We start from the raw sequence: 17,229 nt of genomic DNA on the forward strand, positions 1-17,229 counted from the left end.
TTTATCAAAATTTTAACTTCTCACTGGGTTTTTTTTTTTTTTTTTGTCTATGACTTTTTGGGAAAATTTGGATTTGTGGAGATGTTTCTGCTACTGAATCCAAACTCTTTCTAAGGATATGCCTCCTGTAGCCATCTCTCTCTGGCAATCTACAGTTTTCCCAAGCTGAAGTCCCTAGAAAACCAAACTATGTGATCCTTTGTGGTTAGCCAAGCCACACCCACTCTTATTTTATGATCTGGAATTGTGGCCTGTCTCTTTTTTCACTTAAATTTTATTTCCTTCTTAGTCTTGATAGTGGGTCAAAGTGCCAATTATTGAATAGTTATCCAAGGTTTTCAAGAGTTCTGCATAGTGATAACACCTCAAGCAGTTTCATGTAGCTAAACATTGAAATGCATTAGTTATTGTCATTCTGAAATACTACAATTATTGTGTGGTTACTTTAGAGAAGAAGCATTACACAATATCTGAGGTGTAAAAGAATGAATATATACAGCATAGAGCTCAATTGTTGTCTTTAATAAGAAAATCAAAAGGTAATTTAATAATTTGAAAACTTATTTGCCCTTTTATCATATCCTAGGTTATGATATTATGTGAACCACAGTGAGAGATTATTTTTCTATCCATCAGATTATATGAGGTTTTCTAACTTTTTAAAAAAAAATTAATTTTATGCTGAGTTTTAAAATCTTCTGGTTAAAATTTTGCAGATGAAACCATGCACAGGTTCTATTAGATCTGTGGAAAAGAACAAATGAATGGAAAAAATGGGCAGAACTTTTAATCCTTACTGATTTGTGGATCCGACAAATTTACCAGAGTGGTTTGTACCAATGCATAGTAAACTTTAACTTGAGACTTATTTTTCATACTTACTGATATATTACACAGTATTTTTCAACATTTTGTTCAAGAATTTAGCTAATGTTATCTTCAAGACTAAATAGGAGATGAAGGAAAGCCATACAACTGTACAAATTGTCTGTTTCAAAATTTTATCATAACTTCTCTGCGCAGGCTTGCTGATTTTTCAGTGTGCACTTTTCAGCTCAAAAAGTTTCTGTAAAATCAAGGTTATTGATTGGAATCAATGTATGTTATGATCCTGAAATACAAAGGTTTAAAGCTATCCATGGGCTTCTTAAGGACTGAATTAAGCTTCAAGAAACTGATAGTTACATGCATGGACACTCATTTCAGTTAGTTTTCTAATGAGCTCATTTTTTTTTGCGTGTGGGGGTTAGTAAAAGAAAATGTGGTGAATACAATCTTGCATGATTCAGTCTTGAAAAAATGAGAGATGACAATTGGTCTTTTTTTTCTGTGGTGGATTGTAATAATTTCAGGTTCCACCATGAAACAGGGGCAGTTTCACAGGGCAGCAGTGACATTGCAGCATTTTCTTGCCTTACCTTCCTGAGCAGCCACCTCTTGACTTCTCTGTGCAGTTCCATGCAGCACTTCTGCTTTAGTGTGCTGCATGTGCAGATGCTTTTGCACGAAGTGTGGAAGTGGAGCAACCATCAGAAGCCAAGGACCATGCCTGTGTGCCTCTGTTATCTGTTTGTTTAGGTGTTTTGGGCAGAGAAATGGAAACAGGAAAATTTCCAGCAGAATGGTTCTATGAATCTTACAGTTGAAGAGTTAAATCAACAAAAAATGGAGGGAAGCTATTTGAAATTCAATAACTTTTATGATTTTTCCAGCCAATTCTGTCAGTTCCATATGTATATCAAAAATTGCAGTGTTACTGAGTTATGCTATTGAGCATTTATTTATCCACCCATTTTTTCAGATTTTGCTGCTATTTGAGATTTTAAAAGGAGTTACTTGATGAAACTAACTTCACTTGCTGCTGGTGCATCAGAACTTCCTTTCTTCATTGGTTTTATTTCTTCCCAATTCATCCAGTTGGTCCTGTCTGGTTAAAATGAAGTGAGTGCTGTTCTATTTCTTATTTGTGCACAGAGTCACTTACTAAGTTTGCAAGTTTTGCAACAGTTAAAGACCTCTGAAATCTCTTGATGCTCTCATGCCCATCAGTGAGGGCATGATTTATACACTTAAAATTACCAGAATTAAGATGATTTAAGCCATGAAGTTGCCTATTAATAACAGTGATTATGATGCAACTTAAGAAAACAAAAAGGAAGAAAAGGGCTTCATGCGAGAGAAATGTGGGTCCAGCTGAGCGGGTCTGGTGCCCACCAAAAGCGTTAGTCTGTGCCTGACCCTTTGAACACTGTGGGCAGTGTGTTTTCCTGCTGCAAGGTGAGAGCTGTGGGCAAACTGAAATACACTGAGGCAAAGTTATTTCACAAAAGCTTGGGCTGAAGTTCACAAGGAGAGAAAAAGCAAGGAAGCTGTTCCAATACTGTGTATGTTTATATTTTCAGTACATGTGAGTAGTAGCTGTTCACATAAATCTTGCTCAATCTCCTCTGATACAGATACTATTGCAAGAGCTGCATCTCCACTTAAGATGACAGGTATAAAGTTGGATTGTGTTGAGCAGATGAGGAAATTTGCTTTTGTAATGAAGGATTCAGGCCACAGGAGTGGGAAGAAGAGAAGATCATCTTTAGGATGGTGTGAAGCAAAGGATGAATGTGTGTACTGGGGGTGGAGAGGGTTCCTGGCACACCTCTGCCCAGAGCGTGTGTCATCTGCTCTGACAGAAAACCAGGGCTTGTTTTTTGTCTGTTGCAGAGACAGATGTATTAAAAAACACAGCCTGGTGCTCTTGCTGCCTGGCCTGGCCTCAAGCTAAGCAGCACAGGTATTGCTCAGCTGGTTTTGGGATTTGCTTGTGGGTTTGTTTTTTGCTGTTGTTCTTTCCCCCCGCCCACTTTCCAGTGGAGACACTAATTTGGTTTTCTCAACTTAGCTGTCTCTTCCTCCCCTGCACTCCCTGATCATTCAAGAGCTTCATAACAGGAGCTGTTAATTGGATGGGGGCATCAGAATTTCTTTGAGGGAGGAGAGTTACACTGACACTCTGAATCCGGGCAAACACTGAGAGGGAGAATGTGGCTTACAGCGCAGCTGGAGTCAACACAAGACTGGGAAATGTCAGCAAAAGAAATTCCCATTCTCTGTTCAGTTCTGAAAAAGAGAATTTTGCTGACATACATTATAAATAAAGTATGTAGGTTTTTGCCTCCTGCTGTCATCTGTTTTGTTGGGACTTGAAGATTGATGAGCTTTTTAGTTTGCATAGACAAAGTACTGGAATGGGACTTGAACATCAGATTCTGTTCCTAGATTTGTTCATAGCTTGTCTGTGATCCCATGAACTTGCTTTATCTCTCTGGGCCTAATCAACCCTGATGTTCACTTTTTGAAAGAGCTTGAAGGTTGACTAATGAAAGTCAAGTTGTAGATGGCATGTACGATTATTTCTGTTCTGTTCTTTCCCTGTATTTTCTTCCTACTCCTCTGCTCTAAAACCTTCATTAGAGAAAGGGTTTTCTGAGCTGTCTAAACATCTTCCTTCTCTGCCAAGGAGCTCTTGTGACAGTATGTGTCAGATAATAATGAGTAAGGCTTGCATGGAGAGGTGCTGTTCACATATAATGAAGATATTGGAACAAGGAAAATTGATTTTCCCCAAAACAACTTGCAGAAAGCTTCTCTGTAAACATCTGCCTCTACCTGCTTGATCTCACAATTAATTTATTTTTATTTTAGTCCTTAATTTCTGCATTTAAGTCCTGCAATTCATGCACAGTGATAGAGTTAATTTAAATTCTATCATTCTGCATAACAATGAATTGTAGCATCCATCACTTTCTCTTCCTGCTAGTAATACATAGTCATCTCAAAATAAAACCAGTTAGTATATCTAATCTTTTAGACATTTACCAACTTTTTGGCATCACTGGCATGCAGTGAGAACAGAGCTAGAAAAAGCATGAGCTCTAGCTATTAGGAAGGAAAGCAACTGCTGTAAACAGTCTTCTTTTTGTTTTCCCATTGTTTCTGTTGTTATTTGAGCTGTTAGGTCGGCCAGTTTTGCCTGTTTTGGTGTTGTAATGCAGTGTTATTCAGGTGAAAGCAATGCAGACCTTGCACCAGTGCTGTGGTGCTGTGTGTCTGATGGTGTGGGAGCTACCAGGGCCTGGTGCCCTTTCAGTCTCCCTGGTTGGTGAAGTGCTGTGTAATCTAGGCAGTGCTCTGCAATCAGCTGCAGGAGAGCTGAACAGAGACAAGAATTTAATAAATTAACCATAGCACATACCATTTTCTCACTGAAGTGTCAGGAAGAAATAATTAATGTTGTATAGAGTTTTCCTTCTGGCATTTCCTAATGTTTGAGTATTTGCAGCCTCAGCATTCTTTTTGACAATTTTCCAGAGCAGTATCTATTAGCCCAGATGCTGCACTTGGAATGTCAGAAGCTGTGGATAGAACAGAAAATTTAAGCTAAGATCTGTTCAGATGAATTTGCCAGCGACAGAGGCCTAGGACCAACCCTTTCTTTGCTGGAGAACAGTATTGCAAATATATTTGATATATATTGCAACTGACTCCTGAGCATTGGAAGAAATTTCTGGAATCCAACCCAGATTAGTTACTGTGTAAGGAAGGATTTTTTTTTCCAGGGAAGTGTTCTTGTCAACAGTGGTTGATATAGGTGCCTTGAATGCTACTGAAGGACTTGGATGAGTTGAATAAAACATGAAAAGAGCTTTCAAAAGATGCCTGATGTCCTTTCTGCCAGCTGGTAAGTGACACCAGTGGATTATGCAAGTGGAGTTGTGAGGATGAGTTGAGGTTTTTTAGACAGCAAATCTTGAGACAGAGTGACAGCCTGCAGGGACATTTCTGCTGTGAGAGGAGCAACAGCCTCAGAGAAAGCACAGGCAAGACAGCAGGGGTGGAAACAGCAATTAAGGTCAGTAATTGCCTTCTTGTGTTCTTTCTGCAGGGCTATTATATTTTTGGGCAAACAGCACACGTGGAGTTCTTTGTCTTCTGCAGCCTTTTGCAGGAGTTTAGATTCACCCTGTCTGATGGAATTAAAGGCATTCCTTTGGGAAGCACTGCACAGCCCCATCCCTATAAGGTCTGCTGTTCTTCATAAGGCAGCTTGGTTCCAGCATCCCAAAGACCCTATTCCACTAGCTGTGCTCTAGAAATCTTCTAAGAACTGCTCCTCTTTGTAGGGATTTTTTTTTTTTTTTGTATTGAGGAGGTCATTGCACGTGCTGCTTCAGGTGCTGTGAATTAAAAATAAAGAATTACAGGCTCTGGAATTAATTCTGCTGAGCAGGGCTCCTGCTACTTAGATAAGGCAGAAAATAATTCATAAAGCCTCACAGGGGGCAAGAACTCAGCCCCAAAATGGAGTTTAATGAGAGGTCTGTTACACTTTTTGCCAATAGCACTAGTTATGTTTGATTCTTCACTGTGCTTTTTGCAGTTCATCTGTATTGTTTACTGTGAAAACTCAAATTACAACACTTCATTGCTCTTGGTTCCCAAGTCAGCATCTCCACCCACTGTTGTACAAGGCTACTGGTTGCTTCCTTTTACCTCTGCCCCAAGAAGGCTACCTATGAGTATTCCTGCCCTCATCTGACAGCTGCAGCTTTGTACCCGAGTTCTTGGCGTGCATGTAGTCAGTATTTTGAGTGACGCGTTCCTCAAACTGATTGCTCAAAGGGACATTTCTGGCTGAGGTTCCCACCTTCTCTGACCTAGCCTCTGCTGGATCTTAAAATAATGGCATCTATTAGCATATTGCAGCATAGTGATGTATTAAATAACACTCAAGAATGGAAATAATTCTCATTTTCTTGGATCAGAAAGAGTGGTAGGAAAGAAGGGAGGTGAAAATTCGGAAATCTTCAATGTGCCAGTGAAGAGTTCAGAAGAACAATTTCAACAGACAGATTTGTAGCAATTTTATAATAGGAGTTTGGAAGTGTAAAATGATGATAAGTGTAATTCTCATATCCCTGGTTTTGTTTCTTCTGAGTGCACAGTTCCTGAATTTGCAATGGAAGAGTCGTGGATTTCCTCCTGGACCAACACCATTTCCCATCATTGGAAGTGTTTGGTGGATAAATTTTAGAGCTGATCACGGGAGCCTGAAAAAGGTATGTCTTTGCAGATGTGAACTAAAGAGCTATTGAGGCAAAACCTGGAAAAAATGGTGATGATTGTTGACAGGCTGATGTGGTAACAGGGAGAATCCAGCACAGGGTGATTTGTGGAAGTGAAGTGCCCAAACAAGTGAAGGTAAAAATCCTGCAAACAGTCTAATTAATATGAAAACCTAATAATTTCACATGAAAGTCTCCTTCATATATGTGTGCAGCTTAAACAGAACTGAACATAGTAATTTTGCCTCAGAAAAAATGTATATTGTTAAGAGAATCTTTGGCCTCGGAAGAAAAAAGTGATTCTCAAATTTCCTGTCATAGGCATATATTGAAAATAATTTTAAACTAGGTGTCTTGAATTCAGAGGGTGTGAAAAGTGTACCAGAATATCTTCTGCTGTCATGAGATGGAAACAAGATTGTATCACATATGTAGCCAAATCCTTTCATCCATTGTTTCTCTGAAGTCCAGTCTGGGATGTGCTCTTTGCAGATAAACTAAAGACATAAATGATGGTGAAAGGAAATAATCAATGGGAAGAATTAGGTCCATGCTAAGCCTGTTAATATAGATTCTTTCAGTTTTCAACATCCTCCACTGAGCCAAAAGGTCACAAGAAAACCCAGTGTGTTAATATATTTTTCAAATTGTTGCCTTTCCTTATGTGCTAAGTGCAACTTGCAGGTCAGAGGGTACCTGGCTGCAGCTGAAGGGAGCTTAAAAGAGCATGATGCTAAAGTTTTCTGATGGGTACATGTTGATGACTGTGAGAGGACAGATCTGTACTGGTTCTTGGTCTAGCAACAGGGACTTTGTCCTTGCAGAATACCCACAGCATTGCCTGAGAGCCCTCAGTACCCAGAGATGGGATCTATGCTTATTAGGTGCCTCAGCTGACAGTGTTAAGATGGGAATATATATAAGTATATAAGATGGGAAGAGTTCTTGCCATTGAAATGTGAAATCTGCAGTACGTAGAACTCTAGAAGGGGAGTTACACTTGGAATTCATAATTTCAAGAAATTCTGGTTGCTGAACGAGTAAATGAAATATGGAATTGAAAAATGTAACCAAGAATGGGCAGGTGAAATTTCACAGAAACCCTTGTACAGATCCATAAACACTCAAGGGCATTTGCCCTATGGTTGATATCACAAAGGTAACCCAGGCCAAGTTCTAGAAAAGGACCATTTATTCTTTCATTGCTCACATTTTCTGTGGGTGGTGTGTTCTCAGAGAGAGCCCAGACCCTTCCTGCAGAAAGCACCCCCACCACAAAACACAGCACTGTCCCTTTTCACCTCCTGAACCCCTGAGCAATGTTGTGCTGAAGGCAGCAGGCATGGTGTGTGCATTTTCTTTGATGTTTCTCCCACGGGGTTTATTTGGGCACTGACCTTACCTGCAGCTGGCAAAAACCTATGGCAACATCTGCACCCTGTGGATGGGTCACAGACCTATGGTGGTGCTCTATGGGTTCCAAGCTGTGAAGAATGGTCTCACCAACAACTCGGAGGATGTTTCGGGGCGACTGCAGACCTACATTTTCAACAAAATGGCAGATGGAAAGGGTAAGATGTTCATGTTCATGGAAGGACTTCACCCTTGACTTTCTTTGTTTCCTCTTGTGCTTTTCTTACTGAAAAACCCTTAGTTCCCCACGGACTTATTTCTGTCTGCTGAAGGTGAATCATATCATTGTGAAGCATCATCCCAAGTGGTCTCCAAATCCCACTGTCACACATTTCAGAATCTTATCAGAGCAGCATGGGCAACATTCTTACTGTTGTCTGCGTGTCCTGATTTGAAATAATCCTGAGCCTGCAGCTTCCTTTGCAAGCTGAGACTAAAGTAAATCTTTATGCTCCCAGTTGTTTGTTTACAGCAAAGGCAGCTGTAAAGAAAGCATATACAGAACTTTGATCTGGTCTTGTTCTGAAGTACAAAGTCACAGGAAGGTCAGTGGAGCTTTAAATTTATTAGCTAGAGTGTTCAAAGCATTGTATTGTGCTATCACAAACACTGCTGAATCACAGTGGAGAGAGAATAAAGATAGTGATATGTTTAAAACGGAAATAATTGAACTTGTTTCCATCAGCCTCTTATCCAGAGAATGTACAGAAGATGCCTTACCCTCAGTCAAGATTTGTTTAATGTGAACTACAGTCCAGAAAGCTTTAATTTGTAATGCTAGCTAATGTAAGTAGAGAAAAACCACTTTAAGGTACAGAGATTATTAAGTCTGGGGCCATTTCAGTCCGTTTGGAAGGATCTGTATTGCCACTTTTTATTGGGGTGCTGTGCAGAAAAGTAGCTGGGTTGTGACACATGCCCTAAAACTCATAATTTGTAGTAGGGATGGCTTTAACCAACAGCTGCAGCTCAGCTGCAAATTTGTGACTGCAGCACAAATACCACCTGCCTCTCCCTGGCTCCCAGGACAGCAGAAGAAATAAGGGACAGTTATCCCAGTCTCTGGTGAAGCAGTTGTCTCAGGGAGTGAGCTGACTTTCCCAGGAGGAATTGCAGGCTAGACTTGTGGAGGGAATTTCCCCACCAAGCAGATTAAATGGCTCATGCTGGGTGGTTTCTGCTAGAACACAGACTCAAGCAGAGCAGCCTGGGATTCCTTTCTGCCCCACAGGAACTCTTGATCTTAAGAAGCTGTTTGCAGGTTGGCTAAAGCCTATTTTTTCTTCTCATTTTGGCTGGGTGGTTCTTGCCCTGGCTTCATTGTCTTTCCAGAAGGGACCTTTCCAGGATGAGAACCTGGTATTTGGTATAAAGATCCTGGTAGAACAGGATCCCTCAAAGACCAGAGGCAGACACGTCACACAAAGTAGGACTAGGTTTGGAAGGCAGGTGTGTGAGTCCAGAGGTCCAAGTGGGTTTTTTTTGCAGGGATGGTAATATCTTAACCAAGATGTTTTCTCAGTCTCTAACAACATTCAATTCAAAGAACACTGCCCTGATATGTCCCTCCTCTTTGAGCGACAGCGTGATGAGAAGATGACTCTTACTGTGTTTATCATCTACAATTGTATGAACTTTATTATGACATAACACTAATTCTTGATGCCTAAAGGTATCTTGGTCTCAAATGGTCTCATCTGGAAACAACAGAGACATTTTGGAATCGGAACTCTCCGGAAACTGGGAATGGGGAATAAAGGAATGGAGCGTGGGATACAAACCGAGGCCCGTTACCTGGTGGAGTTCTTCAGAGACAAGGAGGGTATGGCATTGACACAGTGCTTGGGAGCAGACACAATACACACTGCTTGACTATAAGGGTAAAGACTACTTTTGGTACAGAATAGAATGGATTTGGAGCACACCTTAGATTTGCAGATTAAGGATAAGGTGCTAAAGAACTACAGACCACATATTCTGTGGCGTTTGCTAACAGACTGGAAAAAGAAACATGAAGGAATACAGCAGGGAAATTCCTGAACCCAAAATAATGAAGTTTCTTTGCTTATTTATTGTTTGACAAAAAACCCCTCAGAACCCTTGAGATTTTTGTACAGTTGGACCTCAGCAGTTTGTATTTTGGGATCAATTCCAAGATTGAGATTAAAAAAGAAAAAAAATAAAGCAAAAATGTAAACAAATAAAAAAAACAAGGCCAGGAGTTAGAGATTTGAGGCCTTCCTGTCTTCATTTTTGAGTGAGGTTTAGCTTTTTTTACATTTCCTAGTGAATAGTGGGTGTTTCTGTGTATAAATAAACAGTATAGATATCACAGAGGACATCTATTACAAAATGTCACTGTAATCTTGTTCTCAGGAGTTAGAGACTTGAGGCCTTCCTGTCTTCATTTTTGAGTGAGGTTTAGCTTTTTTTACATTTCCTAGTGAATAGTGGGTGTTTCTGTGTATAAATAAACAGTATAGATATCACAGAGGACATCTATTACAAAATGTCACTGTAATCTTGTTCTCACAAATAGCAAAGGAGGAGAAGGAAGTGCTTTGGAGATGAATGTTTTTCTCTGTCTGCAGGAGAAGCTGTGGACCCTTCCTTCCCCATTGTCCATGCTGTCTCCAATGTGATTTGTGCTGTGGTTTTTGGACATCGTTTCTCACTGGAGGATAAAACATTCCGCCAGCTGATTGAAGCCTTCAATCATATAGTGGCTTTTGGGAACAGCCACTTTTATTATGTGAGAATATTACTTATGAGATTATGTATCACTTATTAGAATACTACTAACATGCAACTTATTTGATCATTTGGCTCATTATTTATTGCAATATAATTATATCACTATGTATATTACTAAAGCATTGCATTATTGAATACTGATAAATATTCTGACTGTGAATATGAACTGGACCTGCAATGCTTTGGGTTTGACATGATTCAATTATGAATATTGTATTAATAATCTTTATTAGAATGTCTTAGCAAAGGTAATATGCTTGGGATAATGACCTTTTCTGCAATGGAAATACCAGTATTGTTAAGGTGAAAAGATGATACTCTGTGTGAGAATAAAGGAGAATGTTGGGTTCTTTTAGGTTTGTTTTTGTTTTTTTGTTTTTTTTTTTTTTTTTTTTTGGGGGGGGGTTTTTTTTCCTGTGCTAAGGTGATGGACATAAATGTTTATTAACATTAGATTTATTAATATTTTTGGGTTTTTTTTTTTTTTTTTTTTTTTTTTTTTTTTTTTTTTGGGGGAGGGTGTTTGTTTTTTTTTTTTCCTGTGCTAAGGTGATGGACATAAATGTTTATTAACATTAGATTTATTAATATTGATACGTCTAACTGTAAAAGTAGATTATTTTGTTGGTGAATTACAAAGGGCAAATACAAACGGAGTTATACAGTAAGGATGGGAAAAGTCTAGGGTGGAAACTGTACTGTCCCTAATTTGTGATTTTAATGTGTGTTTATGTACTAAACATTTATTTTGATGCCACAGGAGTTTTCTCAGAGAAATTAATTCAGCAGTTTAGCACCAGAAATGCTCTATCTCTATCACAAGGCTTCTCTACAATGTCACTAACTGCCTCTGTGCCGAATTTTTGCTCCCCAGATGTGTGAAATGTTCCCGTGGTTTGCAGAGCACCTCCCAGGACCTCTACATAAAGCAAGATTTTCCCGGGATTTTGTTCGCTCCTTTGTGAGGCAGGAAATCAAAAGCCACAGGGAAAAAGGCAGAATAGATGAACCAGAAGATTTCATTGACTTTTACCTGAAGCAGATAGAGAAAGTGAGTGATTAATGCAGTGCATGACACAGATCCAACCATAATGGGTTCCCTGCCCCTTCCCTGCTGTTGTCTGTCCACAACAACATAACATTACTGCAGAGCTCTGCAAGCACAGCTGAAAAACTCTGCTGCCAAACTCAAAATATGAACTTTGAATAGTTAGCTCAATAACTTGTTCTAGAAGTACAAATTACTTACATTGGTTTGTTATCGTATTTTGGAATCCTTAGTGAGGGCTGGGCAGTAGGGAGGACCTTGAAAAGGTGCAGGTATTTAGATGGCTGCTGAATTCTCATTCTTGCCTTGTATTATTTTTATGCTTAGTAGTGCTGTATGAGTATCATGACAATCTTAAATTGTTGTCAGGCTCTGCTCTGAAAAAAAGCATAAATCTCTAAAAGGATAACATTATATATTAGATAAATTACTGAAATCAGCAAATGTGCTGAAAGTGGTATGGGTGGGATAAAACTACCTAGAAATGTGTTTTTCTGCTGTGGAAGTTAACAGAAGTCAACATGCCACTTTACAAGGTAGCATAACAGGACTTATACACCTGACACATTCAACAGCACCTGTAATTTAACAATACCACTGTTCTCATTTGAGTAAAGTCTTTGCCTCTATCTGTGTTCTGCTCAAGAATCTGTATTTTCTTTGTCCTCTAAAAATCTTGTTCCTTTAGATGCAGTGATCACTGTCTGTCTCAGTGCTCTTACACAGCTATACTCCATTTTACCTTTCTCACTGACACTTTTAGACTAAAAATGTCCCCAATTCTACATTTGATGAAGACAACATGGTGCAGTCTGTTTTTGACCTTTTCCTGGGTGGCTCAGAGACCACAGCCACCACTCTGCGCTGGGCTCTGCTCTATATGTTGGTTTACCCTGACATCCAAGGTGAGTAGCACACACAAGCATGGATATGATTCAAGTGGAGCAATTTTTTGTTTTACTTTTTTTTTTTTTTTTTTGGCTAAGATTAAGGTTTTTCAAGATCAAACTTACTTGAAAGATATTTTTTGAGTTTTGCTTTTAATAAGCCAATGTAGTAAAAATTTTTCAGACAGAGATTTCAAAATAATTTCAGGGATCTTTAGCTTCTGGTACTGTATTGGGTCCTGTTGATTTTTTGTCAGACTGTTTCAGCACTGTAAGCATATAATGGAAGATACAGTCTGAAAACACACAAGGTGAAATAAGAGTTTGGGTTAGGGCAAAGTGATGCTTTTCTGGCATCCAGAATGTGTAATAAGGTTATATTATTTAAGTTAATTAACTGAGACATCAGTCAAATTTCTGTAAAATAGATATATTTATTCTAATGCATGGGAATGTTAAACAAGGAAGACAATAATGGGAAGACAAAAAGATGATCCAGAAATTCTGGACAAGAGCACAGTTGTGCATTAGTTTCAGAATTTTTGGGTGATTTGGTAGAGGGTTTTCAGAGGTGATGAATTACTATGCCAAGTACATGTTCTTGACTCTCAGGCTGAGGGCTAGAAATTCTTTTCATGCTAGAAGAACAGAGCCTGTGCACACACATGCACTTTGAATTCTGATAAATTATAAAGAAAAAAATTCCTCATAGCTTACTAGCCTAAGTTTTAAGTATGACATCTGACCCCAAACTATCTGAGACTGTATAAGGTGTGCTAGTTAGTAAAGCTTAGATAGCAGCCCAAAGAGATTAATACTTGATGATGGTTTAATATTATCCTGTTTCAGTTCTCAGCATTACATGTGTCAGCTTGATGTGATGGTTTGCTTGCAACACCCTCATTAGTGTACTGTGAGTCTGTATTTACCTAGAGTAAAATCAACAGCTTAATTGAATTGATGTCTTAATAACTGTTGTACTTGCAGTTTTCTCCCCCTCCTTTAAATATAATGTTCCATAAATCTGCTGGGCTTGGTGAAAGAGGGGCTGAACATAAAAACCTGTGAGTGTAGTAAAATCACAACTAGCTGGTTATGATTTATACAAATCATAACCATTTGTATAAATGTATGATTGCACTAATATATACATTTATATTAATATAAATGCATTACATAGATACATTTATACAAATGTATTTACACTTTAGGATATGGTAAGTATAAATTATTTATATATTGTATTTTTTTCTATCACTACTATACTCCAAAAAGGAAAGAAAAGCTGTTTCATCCAAAACAATGTTCTTACATCTAGAATGGATATTTAAATATTTTTTAGACAAAGTCCAGACAGAGCTGGATGCTGTTCTGAGTCCCTCCCATCTCATCTGCTACGAGGATCGGAAGAAGCTGCCGTACACAAATGCTGTGGTTCATGAGATCCTCCGCTTCAGCAGCATTGTTTTAATCACACTTCCCAGAGAAGCTGTGAAGGATACCACTGTTTTGGGGTATCGTGTTCCAAAGGTAGAGATATCCCTTCTATTCCAGTGTGATCTTTGGCCACAAGTAAAGGTTTGCCATTAAACCCTTTCCCCTCCAGCTCAGGACAAGAAGATCATTTTGCTAGATTTAGGATATGGTACTAAAGAACTGCAGACCACACATTCTGTGGCATTTGCTTAAGACTGGGGGAAAAAAGACATGAAGGAATACAGCAGGGAGCTCTCTGAACCCAAAACACTGAAGTTTCTTTTCTTTTTTTTTTTTTTTTTTTTTTTTGACAAAATCTTCCTCAGAACCCTTGAGATTATTGTTTTTCCCATAATTATGTAATCTTTAATTTCTGCTGCCTTTCTGTGTGCAGAATTATAGCTGGAATCTGTGTCCTTTTATTCTTGATGTGTGAGAGACAGAACTGTGCCAGCTGCCTCTTCCTTTCAGGGCACTCTAATCATGGCAAATGTAGACTCGGCTCTTTTTGACCCTGACTATTGGGAGACACCTCACCAGTTCAACCCCGGCCATTTCTTGGACAAGGGTGGAAATTTTGTGACCCGAGAGGCCTTTTTGGCCTTCTCAGCAGGTGAGTGCACTGAGAACTGAGCCCAGGCGTGTGGGTTAGATGAAACCGTGTTATTTTCATTGTGGAGAAGGCCCAAGAGGAGTGTAACCCCAAACTGCAGGAGCACATGGTTTTCCCAGCCAAGAAAAATGTTTGACTGCAAAAATAAGTTGTTTGGCAATTGTATAAACACTTGATCTTAGATTTTTTTGTGAAAATGCAGAGAAGGTCCCAGAGTAATGAGTAAGGTCCCAGAATTCCCAATCACTTAGGAACTTGAGTCCTAACCCTGTTGTCCTTGGTCCTCCTCTGTATATGCTGGGTTATGCCATTACAGTGGATATTGTGTGGCAGGCTGCTGTGCTGGAGCTGATTTATTTTGTATAAATAATTCAAAATTCATTAGTGCAGAGAGATGAATGGGAGATCCAGAAGCTGGATCAAATACATCCAGAAGTCTATGTCTTTCCTGTGGAGTTTCTGGGATCACTCTTTCACTAGTGTGTGAGTTTATAGAAGTTTAAACAAACAAAACCTCTTGGTGGGTCATGCCAGGAGGGAATAGCCTGATTGTCAGAGCTGTTAGCTGAGCTGTGAAAATGTCAGGCTCAAGTTTCTGGTCTAAATTAAGCAGAAGAGGAATTGATTTCTCACATCCAAATTGAATGACCTGACTACTGCATTTCAGAGTTTGTCACTGTCTGTTTCTGGGAATTATATCCTGGACAGAGTTAATTGACAAATTGGGAAGAGATTTTTCTTTAGCAAGTTGTTTTCACTGAAACCATTATGCAGGAAAATGTTTCATCAGGTGTAGAACGTCCTCTGTCTTCTGATTTTTTGCTGTTATTAGGGAAGATAAGTCAGTTTGTAGAAAGCAGAAGCCGTGAGGGAACCTAAAGGTTTCTTGTTTTTATTTGGAATCAAAAGACTGAAATCCCTTTCATAAAACTGGGGAGTCCTATAGATTAGGAAGCAAGAATGAAACTTCTGAGAAGCATCTCTGGTATCTCTTCTATCTAATCTGGGGAGAACCTGCAACAATGAATTGCAGACATCTCAGTTGTACGTCCAGTTCAATCTGAAAGGAAATTGTCAAATTCAGCAAAGCTCTTTGTTCCTTAGTGAGCAATGCTCCTGTGAAAAGCTGGAAAACAGGTGCTGGTTACAGACCTTGGTGGGGACTGACTTCTCTTTCCGTTCACCCCTTGCAGGTCACCGTGTTTGTCTGGGAGAGGCATTGGCCAAGATGGAACTTTTCATCATGTTCTGCAGCCTGTTGCAGAAATTCAAGTTCACTGTACCAGAAGGTGTTAAGGAAATCAACACAGACATTATCTTTGGGAGCACCATGAAACCCCATCCATACAAGCTCTGTGCAGTTCTGCGCTAGGTTGCTCAGCATTAGAGATTTGAGACACAGACACAGGTTTGGTAGTGTGCTAGGATTTGTGCAGCTTTATGGTTCTCATTTTTAGCTCAAATTCAGTGAAAATCTGTCCTTGTTGTTTTATGCCTTAGAAGCTAGCTCTGAAAAATACTCTGGTTTTCCTGTGTCTGGAAAGTGTCTGTACCTTTTTTTTTTTTCTGCTGTGTTACAAATGAAATAAATGTAGACAATTATTGCACTGTGCAGTCTTGGCAGAATCTTACTGGAGGGAGGAGGAGCATCAGGGCCAGACTCTGAGCAGTCTTCCCCTACATTCTCAAATCCAGAATGGTGTGCTGGGAATGCTGTTCCCAGAGGTGATGGCTCTGGGCATTGCCAGAGTTCCCAGGTATGGTTGCATGGGCACTCAATGCTGTGGAGGGGCATCTCAACTTGCTGGGAGCAGCTTTGTCTATTTAGCCAAGAACCACAGGCAGATGAGTGCTTGAGACTGGAAGTAACAGAGACACAACAGTGCAGCTCTTCATTTGGCTGTGAGGCATGTGACTCAGGCCAAGAGCAAAGGCAAACCCCCCCTATTGCCTGCTGGAAATGGCAGAGGGAAGCCCCAGTGAAATGCAGTGGGTGGAATAAGGATAAGGACCAGTGGGCTGGCCTGGAATTTTTTTTTTTTTTTGACATATACTTCTTGTGGTGCATTTGAGAGGCATTTCTATGAAGGCGGGAGTCATCTCACATGCCAGGGTTCGTAATGACAATGATGTACAGCAGATTAGGTTGGCCATGTCTCTTCACTGATGCCCAAAGCACAGCTCAGGGGGCAGCTTGCAGTCTTTGCAGCCTTGTGCAGCAACGCTTGGCATCTGCAAAGGAGGGGCAGGGCAGGAGACATTGATGTGGTGTTCTGCAAAAGCTGCAGGAGAATCACAGCTCTTGAGAGTTTTCTGTGAGCACAGGGGCAGCTGCACACAAGCAGCCTTCTGACAGCTGAGCTGAGCCTGCTGAGTCCAAATGCACACTGAGGGAAGAGCTGTGCAAGGTGCAGCTGGCAGGAGCAGTGCCCAAGCAGGGCTAGTGGATGGCAAGCACCAGAAGCCACTCTCACTGTGAGACTGGCCTTGTTACCCACACGATAAGATTTAAAACTCAAGGTCAGAGTGAGGGTTACTGTTGCTCTACCAGCTTTCTTCTTTGAAGAAAAGACTTTACAATTGTTATCACAAGCATGCTTCAAGGACTAGTTGGCATTGCTCTGTTTGTCCATTGTGTCATGGGCTGAAAGAAAGGGGGAGAAGAGAACGGGCCAGCAGCTCTCCTGGCAAGAGTGAGAGGAGGAGGATTCACTTGTTACAGGGATACTTTTCTGTTCTTCTGAGCCGTCAGACAGCTCTAACCCCTGCTACCCCAGGCATTCAATTCTCTTCATGGAAGCTGTGGCAAATACAGCTTACAAAACCTTATCAGGTTTCTCTCTTCCCAGTCCTCCAGCACATCTTGTACGAGGAGAAAAGCAATTTGTATTCCCTTGACATATCTCCCAAAGATTTAGCAAA

The 17,229-nt window shown here is 40.0% G+C and overlaps 1 protein-coding gene across 1 annotated transcript; it reads left to right on the plus strand.

The window, feature by feature from the left end:
- The first annotated feature begins 5,942 nt into the window (after positions 1-5,942).
- On the plus strand, positions 5,943-15,914 carry LOC121353750 (cytochrome P450 2J6-like). Its single transcript, XM_041467861.1, has 9 exons — positions 5,943-6,110; positions 7,525-7,687; positions 9,202-9,351; positions 10,121-10,281; positions 11,158-11,334; positions 12,095-12,236; positions 13,561-13,748; positions 14,166-14,307; positions 15,501-15,914. Exons 1-9 carry the CDS (start codon positions 5,943-5,945, stop codon positions 15,677-15,679), a joined length of 1,470 nt encoding a protein of 489 aa, XP_041323795.1. The 3' UTR covers positions 15,680-15,914.
- Positions 15,915-17,229: the final 1,315 nt, after the last annotated feature.

The sequence above is a fragment of the Pyrgilauda ruficollis genome, unplaced genomic scaffold (genome assembly GCF_017590135.1).
Source record: "Pyrgilauda ruficollis isolate IOZ18807 unplaced genomic scaffold, ASM1759013v1 scaffold21, whole genome shotgun sequence".
Classification (NCBI taxonomy): Eukaryota; Metazoa; Chordata; class Aves; order Passeriformes; family Passeridae; genus Pyrgilauda; species Pyrgilauda ruficollis.